This window comes from Adelges cooleyi, unplaced genomic scaffold (genome assembly GCF_023614345.1).
Source record: "Adelges cooleyi isolate 19-005CV unplaced genomic scaffold, UGA_ACOO_1.1 ACOO_flye_CR_arks_rails_tigmint_CR_PRNA_2, whole genome shotgun sequence".
Taxonomy (NCBI): Eukaryota; Metazoa; Arthropoda; class Insecta; order Hemiptera; family Adelgidae; genus Adelges; species Adelges cooleyi.
The window spans coordinates 5,885,081-5,907,643 of NW_026095860.1; the positions used below are offsets into that span (position 1 = coordinate 5,885,081).

The 22,563-nt window shown below is 31.1% G+C and overlaps 1 protein-coding gene across 1 annotated transcript in view; it reads right to left on the bottom strand.

Annotated features, from left to right (window-relative positions):
- Positions 1-1,350: 1,350 nt before the first annotated feature.
- Positions 1,351-22,563, bottom strand: part of LOC126833487 (neuropeptide Y receptor type 6-like) — a 46,005-nt gene continuing 24,792 nt past the window's right edge. Inside the window, exon 4 of the mRNA XM_050564863.1 lies at positions 1,351-3,753. Within this exon, the coding sequence (XP_050420820.1) occupies positions 3,221-3,753 (533 nt within the window). The 3' untranslated portion in view covers positions 1,351-3,220. The remainder of the gene's footprint in view (positions 3,754-22,563) is intronic.

Below are 22,563 nucleotides of genomic sequence, written 5' to 3' on the forward strand. Positions count from 1 at the left end.
TTCTATCGACAGACATAAAGTGCTTCCCCTGTAACGACCTGCTACACTTTACTTAGCAAAATAGCTCTGTCGTACATGTTAATTCAATTAAAAACGCTTTAGTTTGATTACTAATACAACGTCATAAGTTATGACATTGTGAAATCTTCATGACACACGCTGCATATAAAATCTGACAGCTAGTATTAATCAGTATTAGTAGAATGATAATAAAAGTAAATAAAAATAAATGACTTACGACGTAACATAATATTTGTTTATAATTACAATGTATTTATTTTTATTGCGATTTCAATTGTATGGTTATTTTACCTATTTTGTATTTTCATATAAAACTAATTTGATTAAGTCTATTCGATAAACATATTATTAGGCCGTTTTATTTTTAACTTTCGTTTATAGAAAAAAGGAATAGATTTTTATATATTACTGAATTAATTAAAAATTTTAAATTCGGGAACCTAAGCCTGAATTTAGAGTTATAAATTAATTTTAGATTAAAATAAATCCATTGAAATTTATCATCTTTGGACGATATAAACAGTACCTATAAGTTTATTTTATCAAACTACATTTTAGAGATGTCTGTTCACTTCAAAGGACATACGATTGCGAGCTTATTTATTTTATCGCTTAAAAAAAGTTTATGCGTACATGAATTGTAGAAGTTTAGAGTAAATAATAGAATATGTCACTTTATATCATTTTCATTTAATAACAAAGGAATGATAAACTAAAGAGCAGCAAAATAAACATAACACAACAAAGGACTTATAAAACTAGCTTTATTAAATAATAATGACCCGGTCATTTATCACATTCATAATATACAATGTATTATACACTTGTAATATCGGCCTTTCCCTTGTGTCTTAACATTTTTAACTAACACACGATAGATAATAACCAAAAATATATGTTAGTCTATACACACTTAAAAAAAAAAACATAATATTGTAAATATAATATAATATTGGAATACTAAACAAATTACATAAAGTTAACTCTATTAGATGTTGTAAATTGTATTTCTTTAAAGTTAAATGATGCTGTGTTATGAACATATTGTAAACAGTTGGATCATTTTTATAGAAAAAAAAATATGAATTTTAATCAGACAGATATAAACGCTTAACTGTAACACTTATTCTGTAGCACACCAACTCATTATATTACTCTTACAGTATCTTAACAATATATTATTCGTTTGTAAACCAAACAAAAACCTGTTTATTCTTGTAGATAATAATATTATTTATTTACGTTTGACAACATACACATTTTGTTCTTTGTTAATCACATGTAAATGATAAATATAATTTATTATAGATCAAATTATAAATTTGTAGTAATTAAACATTTACATTCTGTTCTACCAGATGTTAAAATTTATGGATGGTTAAATTCTTAACATTATTTGGTGAAAATGAGTGTTAGTATTTTATATTTTTATAAAACTAAAATTTACAAGAAATATAAAAAAAACTTGCATGCCGAACCATGGAATTCTTAGTTTTTTTTGTTTAAAGGACTACTGTTTTATCGGTTTTTTATGTATAACATTGTTAGTTACTCTATTTGATGAAATAATCATCATTATAAATGTATTTTGATACAGGAGAGATGTTCTCATACAATTTTACTATAATATTATACTACATTATTTTTCTGGGGTGATTTGTCAAAGAAGACGGGATATTGTGTTAACTAAAGAGAGAATTTTTATTTTTAAAGTCGGGTTTTTGCTTAAAAATTAATTATAAAAGAGCTTCTTTATTTATTTTGATGATTAAAAAATAACGATGGTTTATATCTTTTTAATTCCACTTGGACGTAGGTATACAGTATATTATTATGATCGTATCGTAAAAGATAATAACAATAGTTTAACAAATGTAAGAAAGGGTAGATTGTGTATGTAAAGTACATCTTAATAGAAAGGTGGAAAATAATTGATCATAATTTTGTTGATTTTTTTAATAAAAGACTCTTCGCGAGGAGATATAAATATGATTGTAGTATGGTCCCAAGATTGTCCGTTTCCCTTAAATCCAGTTAAGTTATTATTGCTCTTTAACATAGAGCTGCATAGTTTAAACTGTACTTAGTTCTACCGTACATACTAATAACAGACGGAACACCGAACTATACCATTATAGTAATATGTACGAATACCGTTAAGAGTACAAAATAATATTGGAGTTAATTGTTCAATAATAATGTATGATTATTATAATACTAGGTAATAAGACAACTTATTTTTGAAGGAATCGATTAAATTAGAATTTTTTTTCTTTTAGGGTATAATGATATAACGACGTAGCTTATACTTACAAAACTATATTGGTTATATCAAGCGACGATGGCTATTAAAAATGACTACCGACGCTGAGATAAAATAATATGCTATAATATAGGAATAAATTTATTGTTATCAGTCGATTAACATACATAGTAATGATATTGTCGAGAGAACTATTTGGATTTGGCCTGTGCGTTTGTATTTAATATTTAATTATTTTTAAAAAGTAATAATAGTATATACAATCTAGCGCTTGTTTTGAGACTTCATGATATACAGGATATGACACGTATATTTTAAATAGTCACGAAACGTAAATATAATATAATTTTGAAAATGTAAAATTGCAGTAGTAAAATAAAATAATAGATAATCCTTTTTGTTCAAGGAAAAAAAGGTTTCTTTGAAATGAGTTATAAGTAAAATGACATAATTTGTCAGACCTCCTGCGCTGGGAATGGATTGGTTCACCACCGTTATTTATCAAAACAATGGTCACTATCCTCGTAGTCCTATCGACAATAAAATTTCCATTTTATGAAAGTAATTATAAAACTCACCTTTACACACATTAACTAAAGAAATTTAATATCAGTATAAACACATATACTGTATATATATAGCTGATTATATATTATATTATAAGTTAAAACTTAAGTCTTGGCAATGCCCAGCTCAGTGTATTGGTCATGAACAAGGGCGCCCGCAGGTGAAAATTTTTGGGGGGGGGGGGAGAAGACCGACTATGGTTTTGTAATTGATTTTGTGAATTTCAGATATTGGATATAATTTTTTTAACTTGCAGAGAAGCTAGGGGGGAAAGACCGTCCCCCCGACCCTTTCTGTGGGCGCCCTTGGTCACCATCTTATAGTGTAACATAGTCCAGCATCGTTGCCACCTTGTATGGCATATGGGTTTTAAACGTTTTCCACGCGACCTACGCTGGATACCGGTTGTGATCTGCCTGATGTGACTGTGGTCAGCGTGGTCAGATAGGAGGTGCTGAATCGCCGTTCGCTCTTGACCATCATGGACAGCCCTGTCGTTTCGGGATCGTGGTGATGGCGCCGGCCGGGCATCTCAGATCCGGGGCCTGGCCGTCTGTCGTTTGGACCGCGGTAGTCTGTCGCCACGGACGGATGCCGCTTGCGCCGGGGAGGCGGTTTACCGGTACCGCAGTAACAAACCTGCCGGAATATGCTGGAGATGTCACGGCGGAAATTCGTGTTGAGCCAGCCGTACAGCAGAGGATTAGTGCAAGTCGAGGACATTGCAATCAGATGGACCACGCCAAACGTCAGGTACATGTGCTCAGGAGACTTGAACAGCTCCGGATGGAACTCCACGCACAGCGTGAACAGCGTCAGGGGCAGCCAGCTCACCGCAAACGCCACGGCTATCGATGTCAATATGTACATGGTTCTTCTGTTTCTGCTTAACTCTCTCCGCACTGAAAAACAAAAACCAAATGTTCGATTTGTGTTCAATTGGACTTGGCATGATTTTTGTTAACGTTCACAATAATTAGTTGTGAAATCATAATTGGATTAAAACTCTACCAGAGAGAGAGAGACCGGAGTCAAGATATGTTATCGAATTCTATGTGTATGGGATAAATTGGAAAAGAAGAACAAACCGCATTCAAGATCATGGCACGCGCCATACTGATTATTAGAAATTTGTTCTCTGATACAAATTCAGGTCGTCTATTAATTTGTTGGGATTATACTTACGGGTTGTGTACCTTCACTCAAGTATTTTTATTAAAAATAGATTACAATAAAAGAAAGTACAGGAAGAGACACGCTATCTAGTATCAAATAGTGCAATTTGAACCATCCAAATGTGAACTGTTATAGAAAATAATAAAGTAAATATGCTAGAAATAGCCATAGTGTATAATATTTGAAAACTTAAGACCGTTATGGAACTTGTGACCATAGTCCATAGGGATGTATAACCGAACATTTTACATTACACATTGTTATCATTTATCATCTATTGATGATAAGAAATTATAACAATAAGCATCTATATTTTTAGCTATAAAATTAACTCAACTTTGGTCTGCATAAATGTTTTTAGGTAATGATTAATAGAATATCAGTGACAATATTCAATCACAGTCTTTGTTAATTGTGTAAATAATAAAAATATAAGTAAGTATTTGGGCTTGTTAATGTAAAAGGCTCAAACAATTATGAGGCAGCAGAATTGAATTTTATGACACACCTAGAGGTAACAGGTGCACTGCTGCAATAAAATAGTTTTTAGTGTCAACGTGCTTGTCAACTTTAGTGAGTCCCAGCAAAGATTTATGGGTATTATTAGTGTAAATTGGTATTGAATTAGATTGATGAGATGATAGTGGACTTATGAAAGCGCTTACTAGAAGTGAATAATAGAAACGAGTGTCTTAAATAAAATATTGTGGTTTGAGATGTACGTTTATAGTAGAAAAAAGACAAAAAATATGCTGAAAAAGTTTTAGTGACAAAAAAAAAAAGAATAAAATAATATTAAGTAATAAAAAAGGTTAAGAAGATCAAGGATCAACAGAAATGTGGCAGGTCAAAGCGAAGTGAGGAAATGGTATTCTGCACTCGTATAATAGGATACATACAATGTTAATGGAAGAAAATAAGAATAAAAGGATTACAATAATCGACATTACTTTTCTAGGATAAAATGGACAGTAGAGTAAAACTGTTTTGATGATTATATTTTCATACATAATATTAATTATATTATAATTATAATATAATTAAATATTTAATAGAGGTAATACAGTTATTACATAATTTTATAGTATACAGATTTTACCTGTGGCAATCAATATTATTTTTTAAACACCTCAATTCATTTAAAAATTGAAGAGAAAGAATTAAGTTTTTTTACTATGCACTTTTTGTAAATGACGATGCAATTGAATTTTTGAGAACATTTTGATTTTAAAGGGTATCTTATTGTATTAATATTTTAACAAACTTTTATTCCTTATCCACTAAGAAATAAATTTAGTTTAAAATTTGAAACCCAGGTCCACGAAATCATTGTACTTAAAATCTCGATTACATTAAGTGCCACAATAAAACGTTAAACATTTTCAATACAAAATATGTTTGACTGTCGATACATTTTTTACAGTCTCGAGTGACTTGACGATCCTTCAAAAGTATTATTTATTTTGTTGTAGGTATGTCATGTAATAGTCAAAAATATTATATACTTAATGTCAAAAGAAACAATCGAATAAATAGAATCCATTAAATAAATAAACTGCTTGTAACGTGTTATTTAAAAATAGATGACGGAAAAGTCAAATAGTAACAGCACAATTATTTAAAAACTATAATAATATTATAATATAATATAATGTTATTATACAATATTACGGCTTAAGGACGTTTGACCATTTCGTTTTACTTTCGATTGATATGACGTTGTTAGTATCAATTTAACCGATTGCTTATATTTTAACCTTTTGACACTAATATTTTGTTCAGAATCATTGCAACCGATTTTGATAGTTAGGAGTTTAGCATTTTCCTGGGTCACTACCTGGGATATACTTATAGAAATGTCATCCACGTCAGTGTTTAAATAATCAAATGTAACAAATATTCGTAAATTTCAGGGTCAAGCTATAAAACTATCCATTTACCAGCATAACCCAATTAAAAGACAAGAATAGTAAGGAATCTATCTACAGTATTTTACTGTACATTTATATATTATGATTGGATCATATACGTTCGAATTTTTATAAGCAACGTCTCATAAAAGTTTTTTAATTACTCATTGTATGTATAATAATTGTAGATTGTAGATAAGCATGTAAATTAAAAATGTTATTTAAACTAATTATAAAAAGTCAAAACTGAGTGAGAAAATCAATGAAATTCCGAATTTAATTAATTTTATCTTTCAGTATTGTATTCAAACAACATCTGTTTATTAGCATTGAGTTTTTTCAAGACATGAATAGTAGCGTCTTTAATTTTTTTTTTAATCCGGATTTTGAAACTTTCGTCCTTAATACTTTGACAGGATGTCTATCTTCCAAGCCGCCCTCTATCCGTATCCTATTTATGCTTACGGGTTTTATGATATCACGTCCATGAATAGTTTGAGCTTTACTGCTCAAGTATTGTTGGTTTTATATGAAACTTCATATACTTCCCAATAACACTTTTGCCATAGTTGGAACGTAAAAAACTTTCGGTTGCGGTTCAAACTGGAATTTTGTTAACTTCGTCAGTGGTTTTCATTTTGTATGTTCAACATTATACCTTCTTTTGAACTAATTATGTGGGTTGATATTTTAACGATACATGGCAATGTGAACTTTAAAATGCCATGACCTACATCCATGTATGCGCTTGAACGCAGCAGTCAAATCCATAAACGTGCGTGTAACATTAACTTTGGTCGGAGAGCGGGGAAAAAACAATAAGACGAAAAAAATAAAGCACACGAAAGGGGTGCGTGTAGTGTATAAATTACCTGACTATAAACAAGAGCAGTCGAAAAAAGAAACCCGGATAATAAATCCGGCAGACCGTTTATTCTCATATATTTATGTAGCGAAGTCTGACGACACGACTTATGTGATTAACAACGTCCAAAGCATCGGAGTTTCTTTAATTTTGTATGTAGGGATCATCGATTTGAGGATGACAGCTGAGGAACGGGGGCACCGACCATGGACAATCTTACTTGCCTATCTGCGTGGAAAGATTTACGGCCTTAAGGTCGTGCCGGAGAAGAAGTTATGCATAGTCTCCGGAGACGAAAACAGAAAACTTTATATGCTGCCGTCCTTCACACACGAACAGATACAAAAAACACATATGTTTAAGTTGGCGCAGTTCCATTACAAACGGTAAATGGATTTTATGCGAGAAAGTCCATATCCGTGCGAGTCCATAACTTACTTCGCCCAAAGAGTTTCACGCCGATTACGTTTAGTATCATTTTGTTGTGTTTTGAAATTTAATTTTCATCCACGGTGTACAATTCTATCTTTAACTTATTATATGGTCTCATCAGTTTTCTAGTTTCCAAACGGTAACCGGAGGTGCGCTTGTTTTATTCGGTTTTTCGATCGAGATTGATTTCCCAACTCAAAATGCTGACCAGTAGATAATCTATGGTAGATTTACAATTATCATGTACGTTGTATTACATTTGGAGTGGTCATGGTGAAACGTATTTGTGCAGGAACGATCAATAGAATAAGAAATCAGTGTCGTAGAAATTAAGAATGAAATAGTATATACTTGAAACTGATTTACTATTCGTAAATGGGATTATATCCCGGAAATATGGTATTATGTTTTCAGAAAAATAGGATTATTCGTTAAATATGATATTAAATTAGTTGTGCAGTCTAAGAGATTAGCCTAGTGGTTACCAACATAAGCAGTTATCCGAAAAAACCTAAACATACGTGACACGATATAATGATCTGTAACATAAAGCGACTGATAATAGTTTCTTGTAGGCTGTTTATCATTACACGCGTCTTGTTAGAATGGTATACCAGGCACTAAGTGATGAAGAAAAACGACATTGCACATATGAGATCCAGTTAAAAAATTTAAAATCGCTGGATGTATCATCATTTCAAATGGAAAATCAATACTAAAAAATATTGTTGAAAATCTAATATTGTTTTGTATTAGAAAGTTTCAAACAAAAATAATAATAATAAAAGTCATTTGAGATATTGAGTACATTGCACTGTATGTGATGCGATGAGATAATGATTGTATATAAAACACACAACGGAACAGCAAAAACGGTACACTAACCAATAACACTTCTTGTGTATAGCTCCCAACGACTTTCAATTAAGTTTAATTTCAAAATAACCCTTAATTCGCCAGAAAACAGTGTAATATATTAATATTATCGACCGGGAAGAGGTAGCACGACAGGGGAAAAGGTTGCTTCCCGAAAGGGGTTCATGAAATATTGCATTATAATCCCTCACTAGAATACAGATTAAACAATAATTCATACTTCGATTCTTATTTATTGGTATTTTTTCAACTCAAACGAAAATATAAGATTGTTTGTATTAATTTAACGGCATTGTGTTTGTTTAATTAAAGTTGTGTACTTTCAATGGATTTAATCAGTAAGTGTACCCTTCAATGTTTGTTAGCTGAAAAAATGTTGACCACATTTTCAACTCCCTGTTTAATCAACGTTTATACCGATAAACTTTCGATCGACTCGTTAGGGTACTAACTTATAAGCAGCTTGTAATATGGTGTAGGTTTCAATAGGTATTTTTTATTTAAACAGTAATTTCTGTATTGTGTAGACATACATATTTAATATAGATACAGTATAGATAAATTATAATTGAACAATATATAGCTATGATAGATTTTTCAATAGTCCAGAAAGTGTTATTTTTTTACACGTCAAAAATAATGTTTTTATTTATATATTTAGTTGTCTCAGTCAAAGTCGACCATTTCCACAGTTAGACAGTTAAAATGTCCTATCTTGATACAACCAATAGATTTATTTTTATAACTTATCAATCAATCGTGACGGTGACGGTTTATCTTTGATAAAAAGTTTGTTTTAACTTGGCAAAACCAAAATTGTATTTGTTTCTTTTAAATATTAAAAACATTACCAAGAACAGTATTAAAAACTATCCATTTATCGTAGTGAGATTAAACTTTAAAGTCTTTATTTTCACAGGGTTACTTACATAAGTAAGAGGACTTATGTAAGTACTCGAGGAATAAGTTGTATGGTGTCGGATGTGCATTACTAAGTTTGCACAGAGACTTTATGTTGTTGTCGTAAACACACACTTCGATCAGTTCGGCTAAAGAAGTTTAACGTATTTTAATCATTAAACCCGTCGAAATTCAATTATTAAAATACTACAAAATATATATCTTCACTAATTACGGAGTCTGCTCGAGGATTTGTGTACAAATAATAATAATTATTATTATCGACAAAAAGCTTTTAATAGGACTTACCGAACTTTACAGTTCGTCGATCCCAATCTGCGCTACGTTACGTAGGTAAGCACGTTATTTTTACAATAAATTACTCATATTCAATTAGTTTTTATTTATTTATGTTTTTATCTTTCGGCGTCTTGTGATCTCAGGTTTTCAATCATTTTTTTACACTATATTATATTTTTCCCGCGTACTATTTTCTATTGAAATTAATTTATTGTAAGCATTTCGTTAAACCTTCGATTGCCAATGATGGCCGGTCGATAGCGAGCTCTGAATAAGTTCTTTTTTAAGTGCTAGCGCTTAAATATTTAAACAGTAGGCAATACGTTCTGGTGTAGATAAACAAAATGTGAAAATAATGCTTAACATTTAAATGTCCGTAACTAAACGTATAAAGTGATCGATCAACCCTGTCATTTTATTCACACCAAGACGGTTACATCTCGTATTATAGAATAAATTATAATAATTTGTCATTACTTAATAATTAACATATTTTCCATTTACAATACTATATTTAACTTACTCATTTTCATTCAACTGATATTTATGATCAGAAGAAAAAAAAATATGATTTTTTTTTATCAAACGATGGCGAGAAATGCAGTGCATTCTCATGGGATTTAATGATGAATTCTCAGATATACCATAGAATTATTGTGTACCGCAAAAGCCAACTCAGAGAGACTTTGAGAGGACAACAACAGCAGTTCGTTTCGTATTGAATGTATGTATAGATTCAATATAATAGCCTATTTGAACCGCTGTGAATGTGTATAACGTTATTCCAATGATTCCCAGTTGTGCGGAGCAAAGAGAGCGATTAAGTTTACGGTGTGATATTTCCTAATGTTTGTATTTAAGTACGAAGCGTACGGATAATATCTATAATTATAGGAGGTCTGAGCAAACCTATAGAGTTATCTATAACACCCAGAAAGGTTGAGGTGGGAATTTATACACGATGATAATAGCATTGCTATATTTTATTATTTGTTAGAAATGAACGGTAGTAATATTGTTGTTGCATTGAATGAAGAACAATACTCGTCATCATTAATATAATTATTTATCTAAGTAACGCGACAAAGATTATTAAGATTGTAATATAATTTGTCTTGCCTGTAGAGCTACTATAACCTAAAGATGAAACAAGTAATATAATGTTGTAGTTCAATGAGACCGCATCTGTTGTCTACAGATGATCGTAATTAATTACTAGCTATTAAGATGGATCCAAATATATATCTCTTTTAAATTTTCCCATCGATATTGTAACTCAACATTTGTATTATACTTGTACAATACACAATCGTAAACACAATATTTATATTTATTGAAGTGAAACTTCTTATGACGCGCTGAGCCTAAAAAGCGTTACGGATACAAATAATTGGAAGTAGATGTTATGGAAGTAAAGAAATTGACAAACTAGGTACTTAAAATGCTGAAAAAGTTTTACACGAGTATAGTACAAGGTAGGCTCGTCTAATATAAAATGGTCTATGGTTATTTTATTACTCAATGGGATCAATCTGCACCTACCTACCATCATTCATACTTACCGTTCTAATCCGTATACAATATCGACACCTTGAGCCGTGAGCACAGTGTTAAAAAGAACCTCCTAAGTTCCACTTCAATCGTGGGTCCCGTGACACACAGTTTTTAAATTAAACAGTTGAGCCTATAATTTATCGTCAACACCAATAGTATATTTTTTTTGTCCTTTTCTGACCCATAGTCGATCACTGTACACTGTCGGCAACCATGAGCACTCTAGGTACCTACAATTTTCTCTTTTATTTTCCTCACACCAATCGGGCGTTTTTTTTTTATACATTTTTATTAAGTAACCGATAAATTTTTTCTGGTCTTATTATTTGTGTGCCTGCAGAGGAATACAAATATTTTTTGAAAACAATTACTCAGCAATGTCATCGAAGCTAAAAAAGAGTACCACGTGACAAAAGGAACCGAACGGTCTGTATAGAATGTGAAATCATATCCTATTCGGCTCCGAAGTGTGCGTTCGAAAGTTCACAGTGATATTTCACAATACCCACAATAACCCCCACATCGAAGAAATCAATATGCACGTGCGATATCTGCGCTGGGTCCTTCTTGAAAGGCTAAATTAGGAGCGGGTAAACGCACTTCGGACGACATTAAGACCGCCATGATAAAATGTAATTTCGACGGCTTTACGTTCAATTTGGGATTGGGATCGGCAAAGAATAAAAATAATAATAATGCGATCCATCGTTTCAATTGACCACCAAAGTGGTTCTATTGTATTAACATTAAACACAAGTATTATTATTTGCACAAAGCTATGGGTGATCAATTCATGAACCTATTCAAGGTTTAAAAAAAAATATATATATATTTTTTCATTTGGATGGGCTACGGTGAATGTAATTGTGTTTTCTTTATGACTTGACGGCTTTAACATTTTTTTGAAAAGTACGCATAATGAAAAATTATCGTTTTAATGGAGCGGAATTTCAACGGGAAAATGGCTTTTTCATGAACGAAAAAATATATTAAGTATAGTGCATTAGAATACGTTTTTATAAATCAGTATAAGGCTTTCGGTTTTTGATTATGTATAAACTTATCACTTTTTTATAAATCACCATTTGCACATTATTTTTGTTTCAGAATAACGATTTCACCGTGTATGTAGTATACATAAGAGTGGTAGTTAAAAAGTATACACGGTATAAGCATATTTTTTATTTATTTTCCAAACGTAAAAATCCCAAATCACATAGCTAAACATTATGTTATTATAATGTACTTTAGGCAAGCGTTGAAGTGCAAAAACCGAGTAAATGGAAAAAAAAACACATCCGAGAGTTTTGATAACTGTGCTCTGAGAAAAGAGTAAATACAGTCTACTTTATTCAAAGGTTGTATTATGTTGGTTATTGAAAATGGTTTACAAATACAATTGTTATCATTGTATCATTTGTATTTTCTATTAATTAAATACAAACATTTAAAACAAAGATAAGGCGTGATACGCTGGTTGGGCATTATTGAGGGTTTTAATTGTTGCATAGAAAAAATATAAACAAAATAAAGCACTTGTATAAAGATGAGAAAATTACTAGAATAATATTTTCAGCTAAGATTCAAATTATATTTTAATAAGGTAAAATGTTTTATTTCTTATTTACTTCAATGATAAAATAATGGAAGTAAATTATTATTTTATTTACTACTGCAGCACTAAAATATTGCAGTATTTTAAGGGAGACAACAATAACACCAGTTTCACCAATTCCTAAGCCCTAGTCAAATATGACTTATGGATAATAATCCACCATAATCCTTTACAATATTATCCTATATTCGTATAAAACCACTAACAAAGGTAATCTTTTTTTTATGACAATGGTCCTCGGATTAATTGAAAAACGCACAACTAATGGGGAAATTATAAGCGAAGTGTACTTGACAGATTTTTTCCATTTCAGTGCCTATCACCACTTGTATGGGGTGAACAAATGTATTTCTTATTTGGTAAATAAATAAAAAAAAGTAAATAAGAGATAAATTAATGATATTTTTTTCATTTCCGTTTTTTTTTTGCCAGTTTATTTTTGTTATCCTTAAGAATTGTGTAAATCACAAGATTCGAAATAACCGTTTTACACACCGTCGAGTAAATCGGTTTACCGAAAACCAGAGCTAGTGTAAACACTCACGTCTTGTGGGCGTTTGTTGTAGTAAGGAAGTTTTGTATGTATAGTGTACCACGGAGATGGGTAGCACTTAATAAACGCGTAGGCGTTATTGAACATTTCAACAGTAATTAAAAAAAAAAGAAGGGTTCAAGCCTCTCGATATGTGGGTCAAATTTTCCAGCTTGAAACCCATTTATTTCTTTATATAATACAAAAAATATTCATGTTATGCGGCGTTAAATCTATACAAATTTAAATCTTATAATTGACCTGTAACATGCAGTAGTTTAGCAAACTTTCCTGTGTTAAAGACAAATAAAAGTTATTTTAAACTTCATACTAAGTCAAGTAAATATTAGTAGTTTTATAAAGTCAACCAACAGTCAGTTATAAATAGAATAGTGCGACTTTCTGGAGATGAACTATATATAGGTAAATTATAAATATATTTTAGTTTAAACTAAGATTTCTAGTTAAAAATAATCTAAAAAGAAACAAAATTATTATAGATGGTTTAACCTAGTATAATGAAATTTTTGACTTAAACTTTAGGACTCTATGACTTCTCATCATTGTTTTTAAGACATGATGAACATATTAATTTGTTGAATGCTCTTCATATTTTTAATTGCTGTGGAATAATTATTATTACGAACTTTAAGTAGGTTATCAGAGGAAAGAATATTCAATGACATGTTCTATACAAAAATCACTATGCAGAGATACAATAAAAAACCACAATTAAAAAAAAAAATTAAATCTTTTCAGCACTATGTGTTTTATGCATTTATCATACCATACACGTAATAAGTACTGATTAAATTTGTAAAATTTAGGACTCAATAAAATGTGACACTCACTAAAAAAATGCTTATTAATTCGAGCAAGATTTTCGCTTTTGGAATATATTATAACTTACTCAATATCGTATATGGTTATAGAACAGTTTAAATTAGAACTTTGTATCATCTAATTTAGTATGTACATAAGTTGTACAAAGTGAAGTCTTGTCAAGAAATATAATGTACAGGTATTATAATAATTTTGTATCAACAATAAAAAATGGTTTAACGCTTCGATTTGTATCCCCAAATGGTCTTAAATTGATCAATAACAGACACGGTAATGGTGAAATATACAAATATATGTCTGTGTATATATAGTGAGGGCGTACCAACGAGATACCTAAGGTGACCGTGTTTGTATACATATATTTACAGATTGTTTACTAAAACACCCACGTCTTTTGCACTTTTTTATACAATTTTTGTTGACAAAATATTTCCATCCCATAACATAAGTTACCGATTTTATGGGGGAAATTTGTTGAAAATCTATAAACTTAAGAACCTCGTGAGTAACAAACAAAAGCACTTTTTTTAATGAAAAAAAGTATAGCCCTTACGACAGTAGTGTTATACCTAATGGAGTAGGTTAGCCTGTAGAAAGTAATATTTTACTGTTCCCCACTTTTAGGTTTTAATAAAACATTCGTGATACCAACATTTGTGGAAAAACAACGCTGAATACAAGATGAGAGCATAATTTAGGAAAAAGGGAGTCTAATTAGAATTATGGCCATAGGGTTGTTTGGCCTGTCACAAAGGATGATGTGGCAATCCGTTGTACGGTAGCGAAAGCTACGTTGACATTTTTATTATGAAATGCAAATGCGCTTTTATAGATAGTGTAATGCAGTTATAAAAGAGTTCGAGAAGAATTCGCTGTTCCTATCATAAAAAAAAAACGAGGGACGAATAGAACGGATAAAAAAAGAAGCAATCGATAGTTGCAACCGCCGCTCGCATTGGTGACAATGTAAAATCTTTTAATGTACAGAAATATACATATAAATAAACGCCAACTCGGCGTTTATACTTAAATTACTTATACATAAAATCATTCTAGTTTGTAGGTTTTCAACGTGTAATTCTGTATACTTTATTCTAAAGGTAAATCCAACAATTGTACTAGATGTGGAACGATGTTATAAATTATGTCTGACACCTTTTTTTCTATAAACGTCATTAACGAACACACTTTTGATGAATACATGCAATTAAAACAGTTTTTCAGTAAACGATGTGCACACGTTTTGAAAAACCATGATAATACAGTGGATATATAAAGAATTGCCAAATTGCAATACCCGATTTTGTATTTTTTATCATAAATATAACAATCGTTTAAAGCTGTGGTGAGAAATTCAAATCTAGTATATTAGAAAAAGTATGAAAACGATTTGAAAATGTTGATAGACAAAAGAAAAGAAATGGAAAATCAGGTAATAAAGATGAAATTTAAATAAAGAAGAAGGCCGAAGATGAGGTAGGTGAAAGTAGATTCATCCGTATAAAGAAATGGCTGTATGTGGAGTAGCTAGAGAAATGACGAATTAAGTAATGTTGAGTGAGAAGATTTGACTGGCCAATCCGTCGTTGTACGGGATAGGACGAGGAAGAAGAAGACACGATGGTATATACAATTCTTATTTTATAGTGAGTAGGAAAAAAACTTAAGTGAATATAAAAATAATTGTAAAAAATATCATCTAAAGATATTTGTTACTCTTTAAACTATAATAAATTGCAATAAAAATAAAATAAACTTATAAATATATTGGAAAAGGGCGCGAAAGTGAATTGCCTGATATATCGATATTTAAACTTAAAGAAAAGTATTCTGAAAAATGTACTTTTTTTGATTCTATAGAAATAAGTTATAATAACAGAAATCGTACAATAAAGTTGGTTTTATATTATGTAAATTCAGACAAAGCATTTTCTGTTTTGAACTCTTTGATACTATTTAATCTACTTATGTGAATAGTTTAAAAAGAACAATTCATTTTAAAACAAGTTTTGGTATTAATAGTAATATTTAGAATACTGTCATATACGATATAAGTTTTAATAATTTTTAAAACAATTTTTCAATAAGACAAAAATAGTGATAAATTGAAATTGTGTTGATATTATTATCAGTATCATCAATATGTTAAACTGAATACACACCTCAATAAGATTTATCAAGTTATAATTGTTTTACTGAAAACTTTATTACTAATCTTGATTTTGTTGGAATCAAATAATATTATTGACAGTTTCTAACTTGGTTAAAAAAAAAGCTAGGTCGTAAAATATAATATCTAAACTTGTAAATTAGCTTAGCTGTAGTAAACATGTAAATTTCAACCAAATTAACGACCAAATATTTGTATCTAAACACGAATGTTAGAATAGGGTAAACGCAGTAGAAAGGTTATAATATTTTAGATATTGGTGGTTTATTTTCAATGTTCGTATCAAAGTATCTAAAGTGGCAAGCTCCAAAGTCTGTTACAGTGTTAGTTAATTAATTTGAACCCGTCATAAGGTTTGTACACAAGAACTAAAATATTCCTTTTGTACAATTTCGGCGACAAGGGCGGCGCAATAAAATTTCGTAGACACGTCCTAGTCTTTCCGGAAATACATAAATGGGTCGCCAAGATGACGGGACTTTGCATTATATATTTGCTATAAAGTCGTTTTATGATTGTCTGTGTTGCGTTGCTATCCTCACAGGGCTCGCCGAGGGACACTTATCCGTGGACCGGACTACTAATAATGATTTTGATGTGTTAATGGCCGACCGGTCGCCGTTAAAACGAACCCGCTGTAAATCAAGCGATTGCTGTGTGCAACAGACACAATAATAAAAATAATAAATCTATTTTCGAGACGGAGCAGGTAAATATTTATTATAATATATAAATTACGTCAAAACCTATTAAATGCCTATTTGGGCGATTTTATTTTCAATTATTCGAATGTCCTCAAATGATAAATTAAAGATAATTTATACTAGTAGTATTACTATATATGAATTTTATTCGTCATTCAAACCACGGTAATATTTTTTTATTTTATTGAAATCCCTTTATTCTCAAAAGGATATTACGAATTCAAATAGTATTTTTATCTACGGCCTTTCGAATAATTAATGTAATTAAAATGTATGCATGTATTAACAAGTGAACAATTTGTTTTTTTACCAAACTTGTTGTTTCATTTTATTTTCTAGTTTTATACTCCGAATGCTGAGTACCAAAGAAATAAACTTTCGAGTGTTCAATTTTTAAGTACAAATAATTCGAATTTTTTTACCATTTTACGCTTCGCTTGAACGGCATGATTACATTTTTTCCGGCTGAGAAATCGTATTTCTATAATAGTTAATGATCCGTAAACTTGATTTTTGTTCGCAATACACATGTTTTTATTAGAAAATATTATGTTTAAAATTCATACTGTTTTATAATTATTACTACAACAGCTGTTATTGTATTTATTTTTACTTTTTGTACGTCATTATAGTTTATACTGATGATGAACAATACTGATTACACGAATCACCTAGAATATTTGGTGTTCGTTCAAGTAAAAGCCGTTTACCGACGTCGTATCTCAAAATATTGAAACGCACGGGGAAGACACCCTTAGAATAACAAACGAGGAAAGTCTTAAATAACGTTCCGCATAGGCGCCATAAGGTAATGATGGAAACACTGTAACAGATGCAATGCATTCACTATATGCGACAGTATTCGGTGGTTGAATAATATTATTATTATTTCCAACTGAATAGTAGAAGAAATACTAAAAGCACACATCGATTTAATTCTGAATAGATAGTATCCAAGTATAGCATTAAAAAAAATACATATCATGTTATACCAATAGAGCGTTCATGTTAACATAATATGGAATACTCGCAGAGAAAGAGAGAAGAAATAATTGAACACAGATAGTAATAAAAACGTTATGAAAGGCTGATTCGTAGGCCCCATTTTCTCGCTATTCATTTAATTTAAAAAAATCATATGGTTAAATAAGAATAAAATGTATCATTAGTTAGTAATTTTTTAAAAATTTTATAATATGAAGTTTATTTTATGAGTTTGAATTCTATTTAAGAGTCATCCTTTTTTTTTTAAATCTAATATTGTACTATGTAAAGCTATTTTTTATTTAATTAATTAACTAGGTGATAATTGTATAGTATAAAAAATGTATTGATTATTTCAATTCGTTACTACAGCCGACCTATATTTTAATTGTAAACACTTTGCAGGGTACTTTTTGTTTAACATACTTATAGTATCAATTCGCTGAAAATGTAATACATTAATTAGAGGAATACTACCCGTTCCTCTCAAAAAAATAAACAAAACAAGAAGCTCAGGAAGTCAATTTCTGTATTTAAAAACGTTCATGGAAAATCAATGTCTTCGTTAATTTGATGATTTTAAATAAAATTAAAGAAAAGCGTGTGTGTGTGAGTATGCGCGTGGAAATTGAAACTCTTTTCGGTATTTTTTGGTTTTCTATGAAAAAGTAATAGAGTTAAGAAAAAAATATTATTATTACTATTGTTATTTCATTAGGGAAAACACAAGTACAATTCGATTTGTAAATAAACAAGTTAAAAATTATCATCTTTTAACATAATGAAATACTCAATAAAAAAGTCTTAGATCCACCACAGATGGGTTTAAGAAAAATTTGATACTAATAGTTTGACTAAATTACAAACAATTTAGTTCCTAGTACAAGATGATTGAACTCAAAAGCATTCACGTGCTGAACACTAAATTACACCATAGCGCCATGTATCGCAGCCGAGTAAATGGGTAATTTTAGTCAAAAGTCTTGATTCAAAATTATAGCTTACAATATTATACGTTTTGGTTTTGGTATTTTTTTAAACCTACTGCCCCTTGTGTAATAAAGTCCTTTGGTTTGGCGGCAAAATTTCCGTGTCTGATAATGGGAATGAAGGATATTAGAAACTTCCAGGTACGATTTTTGATCTATACTTTGCTACACGAAGAAAATCAGTTCAGCGGCTTAAGAGATATTGTGGGTCTCGACACGTGCAAAAAAAAATGATAAAAACAACACAGCCTCAACTCCGCATCGACGCTAATAGTAAACACTCTATACGCACAATAATGTCTGTGCATTAATTCGAATTCTATGGCAGGGGGGGGGGGGGGGGAAGATCGGTTAAGCTGTCGACCTTCGGGTAATGTGACGGTACAAGAGTTTATGTGCTTTGAAGGAGCTCTGCCCACGCTAGGTTGACGACAATTCCCAAGTGTTGTGTTTGTGCGTGTAAACACCAAATGCGATGCTCGGCGCGATTGTAAAAATATTCGAAACGCGGTGCGCGTGCCTTGTGTTGTGGCGAGAGCGGGGCGGGCTTGTTCTAAAAATGCTTTTTGTACAAACAAAACCCAGGCAATCCGGTGTCGGTAAATATGGCGACGAACAACATGATAGATGATGAAAACCGTTTCGACATTGTTCAAACAAACCACCGCAGCAGCACCGCCAATGACGTACAGGCCTGTGCTTGCAAGTCACCAACAGTGCTTACATATATGTATGTATGGTGCAGTACACACGGTAGTAAATTGTACACAGTCGAGCGCACGTCGAACGCTCGGAAATTTAATGCGTGTCATTTACATTATATATTTAATAGAAACCGAAACCGTCGTTTTGCTTTGAACGTTTAACCGATGCTCAAGCTTAGTTTGTGACGGCTGACTATCAGACCATGCCGGTGGTGCAATGGACACAGGTATATGTTATCATGTGTACCGTGTAAACAACACAAAGGGATAACTAAGGTATAACACGATAGCGTAGGGCAGCGTGTACACAAATACTGTATAAGCTTCACGCAACGACGTTCGAGGGCCTTCGATTGCTATGTCAACACACGAGAAAAATACCAATTTATCGCCTATGGGGCTATTTTATGAGCATCTTGCGGAAGATGTTTAAGTGTTTCCAAAGAAATCTATTCCATGTGTGATGAAGGTATTGGCACATATAAAATTTAAGAACTTTCTAATCAGCTGTCCTTCTTAAACAATGGACGCTATTTTCGTGTTAAACTCTCAATACAATTGGCACAGCCGCACCACCGGCCACGATTGAATTTAGTGTTTACAATGAATAGCTTGGGAAATGTTGAATCTAAGACTTAATGACGGCTATAAAAGCAAAGACATATTAAATTAGTATTGAATTGAATTATGTAAATCAGATTTTGAACATAAAGTTAGTTTAATTCAGTTTCTGCGAGAAACGTGATGCAAACCAGACCGACGCAATAAATAATAATAATAATAATTGTAATAAATAAAATAGTAGGTCTCATAACACAAAAAAAAAAAAAAATACAAAGTATTGTTATTCAACAATTTGTTGCCTAACGTTCTGTATTTAAAAATGAGAGTATTAATAGAGTCAGTGTCTGTGCAGTTAAGACGTCAACTGTATTACAATACAAAATATATAATGCAAATTTGTCGGAAAAAAAATTATGATAAAAATATTAAATATAATCGTGTATACTATTCTTAGCGTTTATTAAGACTGAAAAATGTTAATGAAACCCATAATATTATTGTAGTTATAAAAACTTAAATGCACTATGCACACTCACGTCATTGGGGACAGCACAACGTATTGTTTACACGTTCAATGATAACCAAAACATACTTGAATTAATTTCCCCTACCTGTCAAATTACAAAAGAATGTTTGTATAATTTGTCTTGGTTTTGTGTGTTCGGCGATTCCTTAAAATACACGGAAAACGATACAGTTATGTTTTATTGACGAGCGACCTAACCGTGTAGGTCTTCGAGTCAAGTTTCGAGGATTGAAAATAATTTGAAAAACATTTTTCAGCCTAGTCTGCAACCACGAAAGAGCATTTTCATGTCTCGTTGAAGTACCGAATAAATTAAGAGTAGTGGTGGAAATATAGATAATGATATAGTATATTAAGAAGCAGTAACAAGCTAGTATATAAAAACATCAAGTTTCTGGCTAATATTGTAGTGCTTAATATTGTATCTGGCTTAAAACAATTCATAGTTGTTGTGTTCACAATGGTTCGACTATTATTAAAAAATAAATTGAACGTAATTTAATAGGTCGAATTGTTTCAAGCCAGATTTTATGAAAACACTAAAATATTAGACAGAAATTTGATTGTACATAATTTTTAAATCTCTTTGGCCATATGCTGTAACTGGAAGCTCCATGGAATATTTTTTTCATTATAATTCTACAACTAATCTAAATTTTTATATGATCTGGCCAAAAGTAACTTAACAGAGAATTTGGGCCCTTTATTTATTTTGAATTTATCATTTAGTTCTAATTTGAACGTTGAACGTACAACATATCTCTTATCTCCCACCCCTATCTACTACCCCCTATCTCCTACCCCTTTAACGGTTTGGGAACGCTTTTTTCAGTTATGTACCAGAGCAAAGATATGAAAATGTCAAAAAATAACATCCCTACCAATATATTTTTAATAATAGTGGGTTGTGTGAAAAATGTCTGTTTGCTCTTATGGAAACAAAATATATTGTTTGCAAGGGAGAATTTTTTAAGCAGTTTTCCGATTTACCGTTTAATCAGGTTTCGTTATTCTTCGTAATATTATCTAAATTGTAATTTTTAATAAAAAAAATAATAACAGCATCGTTTACTCATAAATAAAAATAACAAAATGACAGCGTGATGAGTAATTGGTTTTTCACAGTGATTTTAGATTTGTATGATATTAGTTATCATATGTAGGTATTACATAATGTAATATGATATTTAAAATTTAATTAACTCGCTTACATAATAATAACTTCATTGATTTAGTTGAACAAAAAAAGTTATGGGTGGTTTAAAAAAAAAAAATTAATTTGGCCTAATACAGTTTTTTGGCGGCAATCATTAAAAATATAAAAAGCATAAAGTTTCAACTTGGATTACACACTCTCATCGGTCAAAAACTTTGGATCAAAAAATGGCCTCAGAGAACTGGGCCATAGTAGGTACCTACGTATATAACGGTAAATGTCACCCAATCTAGGTTATGGCACAATACGCGGATAATACGTTTTGTCCGGGTCTCAAAATTAATGACCGTGGCCAGGCCAAATAAAAAGACTCTGAATTTTGACCCATTAAGTATTTTGTTCATTGTGTACGCACGCGCCATTGTGTAGGTATACATAATAAATTACATACAACACGTCATAAATTATATTTCAACAGTTTTGCTTCACTTGTAGAAACCGCGATCTGCTATGTTAACAGAAAGTTTTCGGAAGGACGGCAGTTTATAGTTTTTGAGTATGCGATAACGTTTAAAAATTATCTTTGACCTATCTAATCGATAAAAAAAATGTAGGTAGTCTTGATTATCCTAAGGATAACGGTCACACTTATCATCGACAAATTTCACCTTTAACGGAGCAAATACACTGATATAGGTAACAAAAAAATTAAAAATAGTACTATTAAAGGTAAGAAAAGACACAATTTGAACTGTTGAAACAAGAGGTCAATGATCGTCTTTAATTGCTGGCTTAAAAAGTTAAACGGATCGAATGACATGATACATTCAGTAAGATACGGTTAGGTTAGGATCAGAGACGGATAGGACAATTTGTTGGCCATTTCTTTTATCCAAAAATTGTTAGCAAATT